The sequence below is a fragment of the Xyrauchen texanus genome, chromosome 16, assembly GCF_025860055.1.
Source record: "Xyrauchen texanus isolate HMW12.3.18 chromosome 16, RBS_HiC_50CHRs, whole genome shotgun sequence".
In the NCBI taxonomy this organism is placed as follows: domain Eukaryota; kingdom Metazoa; phylum Chordata; class Actinopteri; order Cypriniformes; family Catostomidae; genus Xyrauchen; species Xyrauchen texanus.
In genome coordinates, this window is record NC_068291.1 from 44,748,048 (window position 1) to 44,764,316 (window position 16,269).

The following is a 16,269-nucleotide window of genomic DNA, read 5'->3' on the forward strand; positions in this document are numbered from 1 at the left end:
TTCTCATATATCACAAAGACAAGTGCTTTGAAGGGTTTTAGTATGAGACAGCTGGCAAGTTTTCCCCAGAAAGTGAGCAGTTTTATTTTACTTTAATTTCTGGTGGTGTGGTGGTGGGTGGGGGGGGTTTGCAGAAGAACATGCACCAATGAATTGACCAGAAATGTGTATTAACCAAGTCAATTTGGACTACATGTTGACAAAGTCTCTAAAATCTCTCCCGTCGTCTCCTAGACCGTGATCCTGAAGAAGCACGTCAACAAGAGCTCGGTCGTGTACATGGAACCATCTAAAGAGTACAAGTTCCAGAACGTGAACAGCGATTGTAGTTCGAACTTCCCCCTGGACGTGGGCTCATCCTGTCCAGAACGGATCACCATCCCACGAGCCAAACTCGCCAGTGGACACGCCAGGGTCCAACGTTAACTTCTCCCACCACAAACATCTTCCGGAAGGCCTGCAGAGTACTTTCTGTCACTCGCTGTATCTCCACATCACACTTAAGAAACTCCAAGCGTATGCTGGCGACTCCTGAACATACCGTTGATTCATCAGGAGCAAAGGAAATAAATAAGTTTTGTGAAACATTTGTGTTTATGATGTTTGGAACTTCAAAATGCTCTCGTGTTTCAGTGGGAACACCGGTTTCATGGACGCCAAGTTCCGTGCCATTCCATGTTGGGGAGACGGCTGAGAAGTTTAGAATTCAGATGGACTTTTCGACTATAGATGACGCCATAGATAAGTTCCTGTTTAAAGACAGCCGACAGTAAGTTGATTAAACGGATTGTTGGGTTCACGACACGGACGAATAAAAAAGTGAGCAGAAATGTAACCAAGTGAAATGTATCTTCTCGTAATCAAACGTACATTGAGGCCTTACAGGACAAACACGTTTCCTGACCTCTTGATTCTGTTTTGTTCATTTTTATATCAAGTGTTTTTCTTGTAGTTTTCTCGTTAGTCACTTTAACGGCATTCATCACTCCTGGTGCTTTAGATGACCTGTAGATGTCTTGAGGTCTTGAAGACAGAAGTGCCATTTGGATGTTTTCCCAATAAAGTGATACCCAATTTCAGTATTCGTATTTTCAGTATTCGTATAGTGAATCATTAGTGTAGATGCATATGCTCATATGAACTACATATGACGTTTGGAGAGCATTTATCTTTGAGTTGTCTGATCCTGTTTGACCTGTTTGAGGCTATATCTCAAGATGATCCTATACCGTTTTTCCAGAAGTCGCTTCTGTTGGTCAAGGTTCTCCTTTACTATCCACTCTAATTCAGACATTTAAAATGATTTCATATTGTTAAGAAATTCATAGGCAAGCATGTTTATACTTGTCTACACAACGTATTTCCTAAATGTGTCATATCACCTCCATGTCTTCAGCCACAACAGTGGCACTCGTCAAAGGAGAATCTGAGTGAATGCATTGCATTGTTTGCGATTACTAAATGTACAAAGAAGTATAGTAGATGTAAAATCATAGTAGATGATGAAAGTATCTTATTTATTTTTTCATGTAGTTATTTATTAATACTAAACACTAGTTTTCGTAATTGACATTATTGTCTGATGTTTTGATGTTGGCAGAGAAACCCAAAGCTGCTGTACAGATTTTGTAAACTGTTTTGCATCTGTCTGCTTTATACTCCCAAGCTTATTTATTTGACTTGTGCAACGTGTAAATACAAACCTTGAACTGTAACATTTACACTTGTTTCTGCAAATAAAAGTATGTGTGTACTACTCAAGCGTGATTTTGTTGATTGAGCCTATAACCGACACAAGCTTGTAACTTACTGTATATTATTCTTGTACGTTTTTAAAGGGACCATAGATATGTAAATAAACGAGTCCACACACAAGATAATCAGATGTATAGATCATTAGATAATCCACATGAAGCACAATGTTACATATGACCACCAGGAGATGGCGCCAAATACACGACACAGACTCAATGATGACTCAAATGACACAGAATGAAACTCATCCTGTGAAATCTCATGACTAAAATCATGTCTGCATGCTATGCAAACCTTTAGTCATTGTTGTGTTTGCATGTGTAATTAGTTCTTATGTACAATTATTATCTTTTATTTGTTTGAAGATGTTTTTGGACACTATGATACATTATATTTGTAATGTTGGAACTTTTGATTGCTTTGTCGTATCATCACAAAACTTTTCTCACATTAAAAAACCACATTAAAAAACATGCTAACACATGCTAGCATCACCTAGCGAAGTGTTAAAACATGCTAAAAACATGGTAGCATCATGCTAAAAACGTGTTAGCATCGCCTAGCGAAGTGATACAACATGCTAAAACGGGCTAGCATCATGCCAACACATGCTAACATCGCGTAGCGAACTGTTAACACATGTTAAAAACATGCTAGCATCATGTTAACACATGTTAACATCGCCTAGCGAAGTGGTAAAACATGCTGAAAACGTGCTACCATCATGTTAACACATGCTAACATCGCCTAGTGAAGTGCAAAAACATGCTAAAAACATGCTAGCATCGCCTAGTGAAGTGTTAAAACATGCTAAAAACGTGTTAGCATCATGCTAAAAACGTGTTGACATCGCCTAGCGAAGTGTTAAAACATGCTAAAAACGTGTTCGCCTCATGTTAACACACAGCATTGTCTAGCGAAGTGCTAAAACATGCTAGCATCGCCTAGCGAAGTGCAAAAACATGCTAAAAACGTGCTAGCATATTAACACATGCTAGCATCGCCTAGCGAAGTGCTAAAACATGCTAGCATCATGTTAACACATGCTTGCATCGCCTAGTGAAGTGTTAAAACATGCTAGCATCGCCTAAGCATGTGTTAGCATAAGCCACATTATTTACACCCAGAGATATATAATGGCAAATCAGACAATTAAGGGAAAAAAAAGAATTATATGGCTTTTTTATTTTCTTAGGCTGAGAGTTTCCGAATTTATCGATCGAATTGAAGTGTTTTCTTTACAATGATACCAAACACTTGACCCTTGTTTTTTTTTTTTGTCAAGTTATAAGTCTTCAATTTTGGGTATCCACTGATGTACAGCATTTTGTCAAGTGATTTCATTAGAAACGGGCAGTTTCAATAACATGATCTTTATCCATCACTCAATGTCTATAAATCAGCCTTTGGCATTGATCTTAATTTCCCTGCTGCATTGCTGTGTGGATGTTTGAATGAGTGCTAAATCACAGCAGGATCTCATAATAATCATCTCTGTAGCTGTAAAGAACCACCACAGCGACCCTGAAACACTAAACACAAACATCTGAAGCATGTCATCACAGGCGCTTGTCGAGTGAATTTGCGATGTACAGAAGGCAGATCACAAGGGTTTAGATTAGCTGAAGTATTGCAAAACTTTCATCTTTAGCTCCTCATCTTCTGACAATCTCCGTCGTTCTTTCCCCAAATGAAATCCCGTCTAGCTGAGTCCTTTAACTAAAGTTATTCCTGCCGCAGTGAGGTGAATGAGGGTAAAATTGTCCACAAATCTCTGTAATTAACGGCACAGAACCAGATGCTGCAGACAACACAATGTTCTGACCTGCGGCTGCTCTACAAACATCGTCCACATCTGCCTCTCAATATCACCATTGTTCCTCAATTACACTCGTTTGCAAGTAAACACGAGCTCAGCGATGCAAAAAAAGAACAAAATGCTCATGAGGAAATTAGGAACAACTGTTGTGAACCTCTACTGTTCCAGTCAAATCCATTTATGATTTATCAACCTTCCCCTAAAGCTCCTCAACAGGGTGCTTCAGGAACCAGATTTGAAATTAGACATCAGAAGACCTCAGATAGAAATAAAACTGTTTAACATACAAAAATAAAGCAAAACAATCGTATTGCCAAAAACTGCACGGACCCAACAGAGTGCATTTACATGCACATTACATCAGTTACCTGTGTGGTCGTGTTAATGCATTAAACAACTTTCATTAATCACTTATATGGTAAATGGTCTGCACTTATATGGCGCCTTTTTAACCTTAGCGGTATTCAAAGCGCTTTACACTGTGACTCATTCACCCATTCACTTACCAATGATGGCAGAGCTGCATGTAAGGTGCTAGTCTGCCATTGGGAGCAACTTGGTGTTCAGTGTCTTGCCCAAGGACACTTCGGCACGTGGAGTCATGTGGGCCGGGAATCGAACCGCCAACGCTGAGATTAGCATCCGACCTGCTCTACCACCTGAGCCACAGCCGATGGCAGATTTTGCATCACATGTAGACACCTTAATTGTGTGCATGTCTCTTCCAGTCTGATGTCAGAAGCAGAGAATAACTTGATTATTTCAAATCTCATGTAAACACGGATTTGTTGGTTTGTCAGACGTGTTAAAAAAGTACATTTTTGGGAATAATCTGCCTATTGGTGTGCATGTAAATGGGATCAATATGCAACATAACTAGCACAGAGCATACTGGAAAGAGAAAGGTTTCGAAATGTCTTAAACATTTCGATGATGTGATCTTCTAGACAGCCGATAAATCAACACACAAATGACATTGTGACCGATATACCACAATACTGTTGAGTTTGATTGGACACACGGCCTTTGACGTCAACAATAACAGATGGGAAGTGTTTTCTTCTCTCTTTTAAAAGTTGATGAGACTTATTTTATTTTGCTCACCTAATTATGCATGATTATATCCCTGCTGTCTGTGACGATCACTACCTGCATTACACTGATCACATTTACATGCACTTAAGAAATCAGCATTCTGAAACTTCATATACAGTAAACAAGAACGCCGATTTCCTTACGCCTTTTAAGGGGTTGAGAGCAAGTGATTTAACACATCTAGGTTTCTCCTGGAGAAAGCTGCGTATGTAGACGTGTAAAAACACAAGCGGCTTTCTAACATTTTTTGAAGATTGCGCATATGCGTGTAACAGACTGAACTAACATTATAGGATGATGCCCAACAACAAATCAACAGAACAGTTTTGGGAGTACAGTGGGAAAAGCACACTATAAATTATACCCATTTACAAACATCCATCCATCCATCTTCTACCGCTTATCCGAAGTTGGGTCGCGGGGGCAGCTGCTCCAGCAGGGGGCCCCAAACTTCCCTATCCCGAGCCACATTAACCAGCTCTGACTGGGGGACCCCGAGGCGTTCCCAGACCAGTGTGGAGATGTAATCTCTCCACCTAATCCTGGGTCTTCCCCGAGGCCTCCTCCCAGCTGGACGTGCCTGAAACACCTCCCTAGGGAGGCGGTCAGGGGGCATCCTTACCAGATGCCCAAACCACCTCAACTGGCTCCTTTCGACGCAAAGGAGCAGCGGCTCTACTCCGAGCTCCTCACGGATGACTGAGCTCCTCACGGATCTCTAAGGGAGAAGCCCGCCACCCTTCTGAGGAAACCCATTTCGGCCGCTTGTACTCGCGACCTAGTTCTTTCGGTCATGACCCAGCCTTCATGACCATAGGTGAGGGTAGGAACGAAAATTGACCGGTAGATCGAGAGCTTTGCCTTCCGGCTCTCTTTTCGTGACAACAGTGCGATATTGCACTCGCTCTAGCGCCCCCACTGCCCCGATTCTCCAGCCAACCTCCCGCTCCATTGTCCCCTCACTCGTGAACAAGACCCCGAGGTACTTGAACTCCTTCACTTGGGGCAATACCTCCTTCCCTACCTGGAGTACGCACTCCATCGGTTTCCGTTTACAAACAACACTGTAAAATATTGACGGCCCCTTATGTTCACATATATGCATTTAAGTACACTGGGGGAATCCCAGAGTTTTATGTAAGAGGAAAACCCCACTATTGAAGCGCAGGTTGCAATACAAACTCTACAATATTTGGAAATAAGGCGAAGCAACAGAGAATAAAATATTGAGACCGTTTATGCGCTCAACACGTGCGCACATTGGATGAGTCGTGAGAACACCAGTAAAGGTGTTTACATGCCACGTGCAATCGTCAAAATGGGCAAAAATCAACCTGGTTTATTCTTGCATCATTTACGCCCTTACGCTGATAAAGGAACACCGTTTATTGCGTTTACATGACCACGTGCATTGTCGGAACACTAAGCATAATCGGTGTAAGAACATGCATGTAAACGCACGTTCAAATTGGAATTGAATTGAGAGTTCGTGAATCGGAATCGAAACAAATCCACAACTGCGTCGATAGCCAGCCCTACTTACGACCCATCGCACATTTGTTCACTTTTATCAGCTCTTTTGAGAATCATCCAGACACGGCAGGAATCTCCTAGTTTAAAACTGCCTGCAGCAAGTGAGCGAGAACGAGTTGAACACGTGCAACTAATAGAGAGATTTTTCTCTAATCGAGTCATTTAGGAGTGTGAACATCAGATCACCGTTCAAAGCAAGACGTGACTTCAACACCTTGTGTGAGGATTCATTTACACATTGGCACTGAGAAAACACAAGACGAGCTTTGAACGAAACTTTTAAGGGGAAGTCACCAGGTCAGGCTGTCGGATTAACAACCAGTGCGTTTACACACCAATACTCGGATCACTCGGCTCATTTCAGTAATCCAACAATGCAAGAAATATGTAGTTAGTAGCGTTGCTGCTTTTAGTTAGTTGCTTCCTCAACTCTGTAGAAATACACAAACCTTGTAGACATTTTTACGCGGTGAATCAGTTCACAGATTTGAGGTGCTGCGGTTTGGGGAGGTGAGATAGCAGCATTTTCACACTCATGTTAAACATCTCTTCACCGTCAAACTGAGAAAACAGCAGATAAAATAACATTGTGAACTCCTGCAGTTAATCCAGGATGGACTTCAAAGACATTAGTCATTAATCTCACAGTTCATACAAAATCTTTTATATTTAAAACACTGGACCTCAACACAATGATAAGACTTTATAGATATTACCATTTCAGTTTCTGATAATGCATGATTTTCATCTTTTGTAAAACAAACACATCTCTTTAAATATGTCTCTCTCAGGTTTCGATCTCAAACACATTGATTTTCCCCTTGTGGGAACGCAACTCAATGTGATCGACAGGTGAATTTAAATGACTGAATTCTTCTTTAAATCAGACTTATTTTGTAAATCGAATGTATTGCTGAACTGACTCGAGATTAGCTACAGCCTGCAAAACCACGTTAAAAAACATGCTAAAAACGTGCTAGCATAATGCTAACACATATTAGCATCGCCTAGCGAAGTGATACAACATGCTAAAAACGTGCTAGCATCTTGCTAACACATGCTAGCATCGCCTAGCGAAGTGCTTAAACATGCTAAAAATGTGCTAGCATCATGCTAACACATGCTATCATTGTCTAGCGAAGTGCTAAAACATGCTAAAAACGTGCTAGCATCATGCTAACACATGTTACATGGATTAGCTACAGCCTGCATTTAACACAGATTCAGAGTCCCACTGTGGGATCAACGCCCCTGAGTGTAACCGTGAAACGTTTCAAAACAGTAAGTCAAAAATCACGTGGCTTGGCCAGTTTGATACACGCTCTGAAGCATTGGTTCGAAATAATCTGTAAAGGTTTCGAGGCTTCATGAAGCATGTTTCAAAAACATGGTGGCGTAGTGGGCTAAAGCACATAACTGGTAATCAGAAGGTTGCTGGTTTGATCCCCGCAGTCACCACCATTGTGCCCTTGAGTAAGACACTTAACTCCAGGTTGCTCCAGGGGGATTGTCCCTGTAATAAGTGCACTGTATAATACATTGGTACTCAGAAGGTTGCTGGTTCAATCCCCACAGTCACCACCATTGTGTCCTTGAGTAAGACACTTAACTCCAGGTTGCTCCGGGGGGATTGTCCCTGTAATAAGTGCTCTGTAAGTCACTTTGGATAAAAGCATCTGCCAAAAAACAAAAAATGCATAAATGTTAGGAATACTTTTATTGGAAGAAATTTTGGTTGAAGGTTCAGAGTTTTGTGTATGACGTGTTGGGCACTCAAGTTTCGTTTTGCCCCAGACTCTGTGTTTTGGGCGATGGTGCAGTCATCAATATAGGGGATAAACATGTAAAAAATTTGGTTCTGACCGATGGCAAACAGCTTGTCTTAAGGGGATGGAAGTCGGCTGGAGTGCCCTCATTTCGGGAGTGGTGCGCGGAGATGTGGAGGGTGGCAGCTTTCGATGAGGTGTCGTGTAGAAGGCTGGGGATCTGGGATTTATTTGATGGGAAATGGGGCAGTTATTTGGCGTTTTTGGGGGACTCTTGTGGAGGGAGAGGCGTAGTTTTAGATGTGTATGATTATACACATCTGTAACACAGTTAAGGATGGGCAAGGAGGAGGCAAGAACCGGCTTGTCAACATAAATCATAATTTTAATGAAAACTTAAACCAAAAGCATAAACAAACACACACATGACGGACATGTCCGTTAACGATCTCTCTCTGATGTACCGTCACGTGGTCCTCGAACACTCCTCCACACTCTCTTTCGGACGATAGCCGCTCCTCTCCGGGCGTAGCGGAGTCAAATCTCCGACCCCCAGCGGACAGAACGCCTCTCCGCTTTTCTGGCGGCACCTGGGGACATGCCTCTGCCCCTGGCAGCGGCCCTACTGCTCCAGGCGATCGGGGAGTTACTTCCCTCCTCCCCTCGCGGACGGCGGTCTTCACTTGACCCCTCCGCATTTCTGGGGGACGGCAGGGCACTCCTCCACCCCTGGCAGCGGCTCCATTGCTCCAGGAGGTTGGGGAATCCAGTCCCCACCGCATCCGGGCGGCGCATCCCTCCTCCTTCCCGGGCTTCGGCACCAATGTAACACAGTTAATGATGGGCAAGGAGGAGGCGAGAACCGGCTTGTCAACATAAATAATATTTTAATGAGAAACTTAAACCAAAAGCACAAACAAGGACATGCCCGTAATTCTCTCTCTCTCTCGAACCATCGTCACCGGCCGCCTTAATACCTCGCGCGCCTCATCAGGCCGATTGGGGACCGGGCGCGCGATATTCCGACCCGGCCCCGCCCCCTCCGCTCCACAACATCTAAAACTTTTTTTTGGAGTATGTGTGTACTTAAGAGGTCTTAAGTGTGTTATAATTTGTAATCAGTCACATTCACATTCTGTAGCTTTGAGTTTGTACATCAAAACCTCAAGAGTTTCTATTCACACAACAGAAGTCAGTGTAACATGAACTCAAGAACAAGTCATTCATTCATCTGCTGTTTTTATGTGGAATAACCGAAGCTCTGTGCTAGTTTGAGTTCTATTCCATCATTCAACATAACGCCAGTGTTTGTTCCTTGATCAACAGATTGTGTTTTAACTGAACAAACCGTTCTTCCTCTGTGTGAAGTGACTCATTTATTGGGTGTGTTGAAGTGGATGAAAGGGGTTTCCCTCGTAATAAGTAAAGCATTCAGGAAACCCTGCTGTCAACACACCGGTTCCCCTGGCTTCCGGTTTATCCCCGTCTGCTGACTCTCACCCTCACAGTTTTTCCAGAGGAATGTGATTTATTTACTAGGAATAGCTTATAATAATAGAGGGCGGCACAGACCTCCAGGGACAGGAAGTTGATGAGAGTTTCCTTGGGCAGATCGACCTTCAGAGAATGTGACAGGAGAGATTGTGAAGGTTGCATTCGCAGACACAATGGAGTCTTATCTTAATCATACATGGCACTACGTAAACATGGCATACCTGTCAACAGGAAGAGCTGAAAATGTGCGTTAACAGGGTAAAAGTCAGGGTAAAAATGACCCCAAAGTTATTTGTGGAATTCAGTGTTTAACTGTGAAAGGAAATGAGTCTCTTTGTTGGCATCATGTACACATTCAAATGTTTATGTAATCTACCTGAAACTGTCTGGACCGCTGGAGTTGCTGCCATTTCCTGTGACAATAACTGTCATGGAAAACCTGAGAAAACGTTCATATTTGAAATAAAATAGAGGTACAGATGGAAAAATGTGCCTTTTTCTAAGGAAAATATGAGTGTCGCTTTCCTGTGCAAAACTCACCACCACAATCATAGTGTTGTTGGTGGTTGCTAGGGTGTTCCTATGCAATAACTGAGGTGTTCTAAGTGTTTTTTACCATGTTGCTATACGGTTGCTAAGGTGTTCTAAGTATTTTTTATTAAATTGCTATATGGCTGCTAGCTGTTGCTATATGGTTGCTAGGGTGTTGCTATATAGTTGCTAAGATATTCTTAATTGGCTTTTAGTACATGGCTTTACAGTTGCTAGCTGTTGTGAGTGTTTTTAGTACATTTCTATGCAGTTGCTAGGGCATTACAATATGGTTGCTAGTGTGTTGCTATATGGTTGCGAGGTTGTTTCAATACAGTTGCTAAGATGTGTAGTGCTGTGATTCTTTACATTGCAGTGCGGTTGCTAGAGTGTTGTTATACGGTTGCTAGGGTGTTGCTATATAGTTGCTAAGGTGTTTTTTTTAGTACATTGCTATTTGGTTGCTAGGGTGTTGCTATAAAGTTGCTAAGGTGTTAAAGTGTTTTTGCTAGGGTGTTGCACAATTCAACCTCTGTGATATTCTGGTGTCTAGATCTGACTGGAGTCCATCCTTCTATGTAAGTCTATGGGTTTGTTTGTTTGTTTGGTTGTTTATTTTTTTCAGATGAAAATGGTAAGTGTGATCTATTAGTAAAGTATCAAAACAACACATGATTTGAGGGATAATTTATGTCTGGAACACACTGAATGTTTATTACTTACTGTTAGAGGTTTGAGCAAATCACTATGAGCAATAGTAGTCATAATGATTGACTTTAGGGTTGGGGTTAGCTAACCACATACCAACAAATCTCATTAACAAGTGTTCCCCTCCTTCGGTGTACTCTTCTGCTATGATGAATAAACTGCAGAGAAAGATTTCAGCAATGGTTTCGGAATTGGTTCCTTTAAAAAAAAAAAATATGGGGGTAAAAAGACTGTGAAATGGCATTAAAAAGTCTCTGTAAACACGCCTTTTGCCAGATCTTTATTTTGATCTCTGATGTGTTATATCTGCTCTCTAGACATCTGAAATAATCTCCATCATTTGGCAACGAGAGGCCAGTAAAAACAATACAAATTGCATTTCTTATGTCCAAATAAATCTTCCTCAAAAGTACAAAAATAATCGTTATTGTAACCGTTGAGAAACCAGAATCAATATTTTCATTACGATTCCCATCTACACTTGATTGACAATCATACTATCAGTGATTATCTGACACCGTCTACTTACGGCCAACACTTCTGTGTCATTGCTCTTGTTCTGCAAATTGCTGCCCAAATTCTGCAGTCATGTTTGGATCTGAGAGAGAACACAGAATCATTTCTCCCATTGTTATAGTACAAACGCAGAGGAATCAGAAGACTTTTCATTGTTTGTAATATCGTTTAGAGCAGCAGGGTCAAATCATGACTTCCCTTCCATACTGCCAAGAGTGAGAAGAGAGATCATTATTACCCAAATTACACGCTAATTGAGTTACAAGCGCTGGATGTTTCCCAAGAGTTCATGTCATCATCGATTAACAGCGGCTGACTTGATCGACGTTTGAGTGTGAAAACGAATGGCGACTTTCAGTTCATGCATTGAAGCGAAACTACTCAAGTGATCAAGTATGTATCAGGTATATTCTCTATGGATCTTAGAGGTGCAAAATGAGGAAGAGATCTCGTTTCACATGATGTTAGAGGTGATTTCTGACAGACGTAATTGCACTGACCTTTGTTTCGTTCCTCCGGCGGGAACTCGCAGAGATTCTCTCAGGTGTCATGAGATTTACGGTCATGGACAATGTGGCGTTGCTCTCGTGTGACTCAGACAAACCTACCAAACACGCAGAAATGAACATCTGATGCTTCATCCACATCTGATTCCGCCAAGCCTTCTTATTAAGATTTATTCTTTGCTCAAGAAGGTTTTAATTAAATTTTTGCCATGACTAATTTGACCAGCACTCAAGCCAAATGTGGTGTGAAATATTATACTCGGTTGAATCATTTTGTGGCTCAATATTCAGAGGCTTTGATGATTTTATAAGTTAATATCATTTATTTTCCAAAATGAGTTCCCAGACTTTTCCCAGTAATGATGCGTTTGGAGAAACACACTCCGATATCTCCCTGAGGGGCAGAAAATGAAAGAGAGAGAGAGAGACTGTTATTTGTAAGGTTATGTAGTAATTAGGGGGCCAATCACCAAAGCTGCAGTAACCTTATTGTACTGATTTTCATATTATTATTATTTTTTTCTTCCCTTAAAGTATCTGACTGTCAGAAACCGTAAGGCTTGGAGATCTCAAACTTGGTGGGATGTTCCTAAATCCCCCCATTTACGTTTTTGCTCATATTTCTTGAAAAGTGCTAGAATAATTGTTTTTATTTTCTCTTAATCTTTGGGTCAAGCTAAACAAAACATATATATCCAATTACATTTTTAGCTATAAACATGTTTTGCCATTTTCTGTCTACTTTTGCAAAGTTAGTCAAATTTGCATGAAATTTGGCATGCATCATCTAGAGACACCGATGACAAAAATATGCTTTTTGTTTTTTTATTTATCAAATCGTTTAGTAGATATAAGGCGATACATTTTCAGGAGTGGCCCATAATGACTGATTGCCTATATGTTGTGAGAGCTATGTCCAAACTTTGTACACATTGTCACCAGGACAGTCCAAGGACATATACCAAATGTCGTAAATTTATGATAATAAGATTGGCTTTAGATTTAGTGTTCAGACTAATTGGCCTGTATCTTGAGAGTGCAGTGTCTCAACTTCACAAAACTTGGTACACATTGTCACCTGGACAGTCCAAGGACATACGCCAAATTTCATCCATTTATGATAATAGGGAGTATTATAATTAAATTAAATTAAATTAAATTGGTAGGGTTGAGGTTTAGTGCTCAGACAAATTGGCCCGTATCTTGACAGTGCAGTATCCAAACGTCACAAAACTTGGTACACATTGTCACCTGGACAGTCCAAGGACATATGCCAAATTTGATCCCTTTATGATAATAGGGAGTATTATAATTAAATAATATCAAATTGGTAGGGTTTAGATTTAGTGTTCAGACTAATTGGCCCTTATCTTGACAGTGCAGTGTCCAAAAGTCACAAAACTTGGTGCACATTGTCACCTGGACAGTCCAAGGACACGTGCCAAATTTCATCTATTTATGATAATAGGATTGGCTTTAGGTTTAGTGCTCAGACTAATTGGCCCGTCCAAGACAATCCTCCAAACGGTCCCAACATATCTATTTTAATGCATCCAAAGCATTAAATGGACCTGTTCTATCAAAATTGTGAATTTAAGCCACATTTTGGCAATTTTTCCAATCCTGCTTAGACCTTGATAATTGCTGCTTGCAGCTATATTTAATACAATTATTGTCAAACATGCTTATTTTTAATCATATTTATCCATTTTAAAAACTTGTTTAATGTAACCTTCATCATTTATTCCTTATATTAGTACATTTCAGTATTTCACTCTGCATTGCTATATCATTTTTTCACATCATTTATATTACCTTAAAACTAAAAATATACAAATAAAATGAGAAGTGACACTCTGGCAAGAATTTACAGTGTGAAAGGTCAAAGTGCCATTCGGCTGTTTCTCTGAGTGAAGTGACTGACCAGATCTGGCTCACCGACTGACGGTCTTTCTCAAAAGATTTCACCTGATGGAAGAAATCATAACATCAATCTGTTCCTCTATACTGCCGACAGAAGAGATGCAGAGCATATGCTGCACTGTTGCGCTGGTGATGATGTCATTTACCTTCAGGTAATGTCCGTCTTTATCAGACACCAGAACCATGAATGTGATTCCAGCTTGTCTGCATTGTTCCAGAAGACTCACCTGAGACTGAACACAAACACACAACAATGATCAACAACAGACACATGCATGCACAAACACACACACAATCTCAAACTGAACACATATGTGATTATAAATGTCAACACGTTAACAACCGACTGTTCTGACCAATCAAAAGGCCTATTAAAATCAGGAACGAAATGTTTCCCAAACAAACAGTTTTGCAACAAATGATTCACAGTGGCACCAAAGAATCATAAACAATCATTCATTATCAGATGCATCCAAATACGTTTATCCTCTATAGATACGGTCGTATGTTTGTGACTTTCAGCAAATGTGGTGTTTGTGGATTGTGCTAACTCTCTAAAGTCTACAATCTTGCATCTTTTGGCCGCACGTCCTTCAGCATGAGAGACGGCGAGAGAGAGCCGTGTGTATCTGTGTTGAAAAATCAAGAGCTGGAACATCTAAATGAGATCTGCTGGAAACTTCAGCTGGATCACTTACACACTAACAACACTACACAAACACATGAGAAGACTCTCTCTTTCATTAGTGTTGATCCCAACCTCACAGAGGCCAAATGGTTGCCCAAAAGTATGCTTTGCCGATACAGACACCTTTAAGGCTAATAACCGATTCATTGGCCGATTTGTAGAATGTTTAAAATAATTTCTTAGTCTTTCATTACTATGATGGCCACAGACAGAGATGCTTCAAGAGCGCAAAATGAATATGTAAGGGGGTTAGGATGGGCAAGGAGGAGGCGAGAACCGGCTTGTCAATATAAATAATAATTTAATAAAAACTTAAACCAAAACACACAAACATAAACACACACATGACGGACATGCCCGTAATTCTCTCTGTCTCGAACCGTCGTCACCAGCCGCCTTTATCCCTCGCGTGCCCCATCAGGCCGTTTCCCTGTTTCCCAAAAAAACAAAATAGGCGAGGAAAAGGCCAACACGGTGCGAAAGAGAGAGGACAGAGAGAAGAAACTCACTCACCAGTTCTCTGATGTACCGTTGCGTGGTCCTTGAACACTCTTCCACACTCTCCGGCGGACAACAGCCGCTCCTCTCCGGGCGAACCGGAGTCAAACCTCCGACCCCCAGCGGACAGAACGCCCCTCCGCTTTTCTGGTGGCACGTGGGGACACTCCTCCTCCCCTGGCAACGGCTGTACCACTCCAGGTGGTCGGGAGTTGCTTCCGTCCTCCCTCGTTGACGGCGGTCTTCCCTCGACCCCTCCACGTCTCTGGGGACGGCAGGGCACTCCTCCGCCCCTGTCAGCGGCCTTACCACTCCAGGCGGTCGGGGAGTTGCTTCCATTTTCCCCTCGTGGGCAGCGGACTTCCCTCAACCCCTCCACGTCTCTGGGGATGGCAGGGCACTCCTCCGTCCCCGGCAGCGGCTCCCTCGCTCCAGGCGGTCGGAGAATACAGTCCCCACACTCCGTCACCCGGCAGATGGCAGCGGCGCTCCCCAGGGTGGACAGCAGTGTCGAGGACTCTGCGACGGGCATCCCTCCTCCTTCCCGGGTTTCGACACCAATGTGATACAAGTCTCCAAGGAGGGAAGGAGGACACGGGAAACAGGGCTTCAAGTTCACCGGTAAGACTTTAATTCGTGCACTCTTCACCAGTTTACAACATCACAATAACACATTGACTTCTTAGCTACTCAGATGGGCTTTGTCAAGCACTCCCTCTCCTCTGGAGGTTCTGTGGCTGCTTCTTATGCTGCTCTCCCCGTGCTTACTGAAATTAGAGACAGGTGTTAGACATAATTTAGCTCAGGTGCAAGCGCCCTTACCGCTTTCTCCCCTGGACGGGCGCTTGAACACGGCCCCACTCCCACAGAATAAAATCCCACATGCAGTTTATTGTTCAAACAAAACCCCCAAAATAACCAGAAAAAAATGGAAGATTTGGTGCATATGCAAGATTTGACTATAAAACCTGAAATAGACTCTTATTTTGAAATGATGGAGACTTGTGTCTGTTTCAATGCTCTATCTTTTAAGTATTTACCAAATTAAGCTTTTTATAGTCAATATATTCACCAGATGAACAGTTGTGTAAATATATTTCACCAGATGAGGATTATTATCTCTCTAGAATACTCCATTCTGTTTGCTCAATGGCGCCATCTAGTGGTTTGATATTTCTCAGTAACAACCACACATCCATGTATCAGCTTGCCTATTCCAGGTCTCTGAGCCACCTTTCCCGCTTCTCGGATCCGATTAGCCGTGTAATAAGCAGGATAATGTACAGCTGGTTGTTATCGCAAAATAAACTCCTTCAGGGTGAAACAAGCCCAAGTCAGGGTTTATTTTGTGATAACAACCGGCCGACTGTACATTATCCCTTATCCCCCACAGAAACGTCTCGATCACCTTTAGATTTCTGTCTAGTTCTGGGAACT

The 16,269-nt window shown here is 41.9% G+C and overlaps 1 protein-coding gene and 1 long non-coding RNA gene across 3 annotated transcripts in view; one reads left to right on the top strand and one right to left on the bottom strand.

Moving 5' to 3' along the window:
• LOC127656916 (cysteine-rich motor neuron 1 protein-like) overlaps positions 1–1,756 on the top strand; it is a 47,175-nt gene extending 45,419 nt beyond the window's left edge. For both annotated transcript variants that reach the window (XM_052145458.1, XM_052145459.1), the window contains one exon: positions 235–1,756. In XM_052145458.1, the coding sequence (XP_052001418.1) occupies positions 235–426 (192 nt within the window). In that variant the 3' untranslated portion in view covers positions 427–1,756. The remainder of the gene's footprint in view (positions 1–234) is intronic.
• LOC127656941 (uncharacterized) overlaps positions 1–16,269 on the bottom strand; it is a 452,192-nt gene that overhangs the window by 170,983 nt on the left and 264,940 nt on the right. The gene's annotated exons all lie outside the window — the stretch shown is intronic.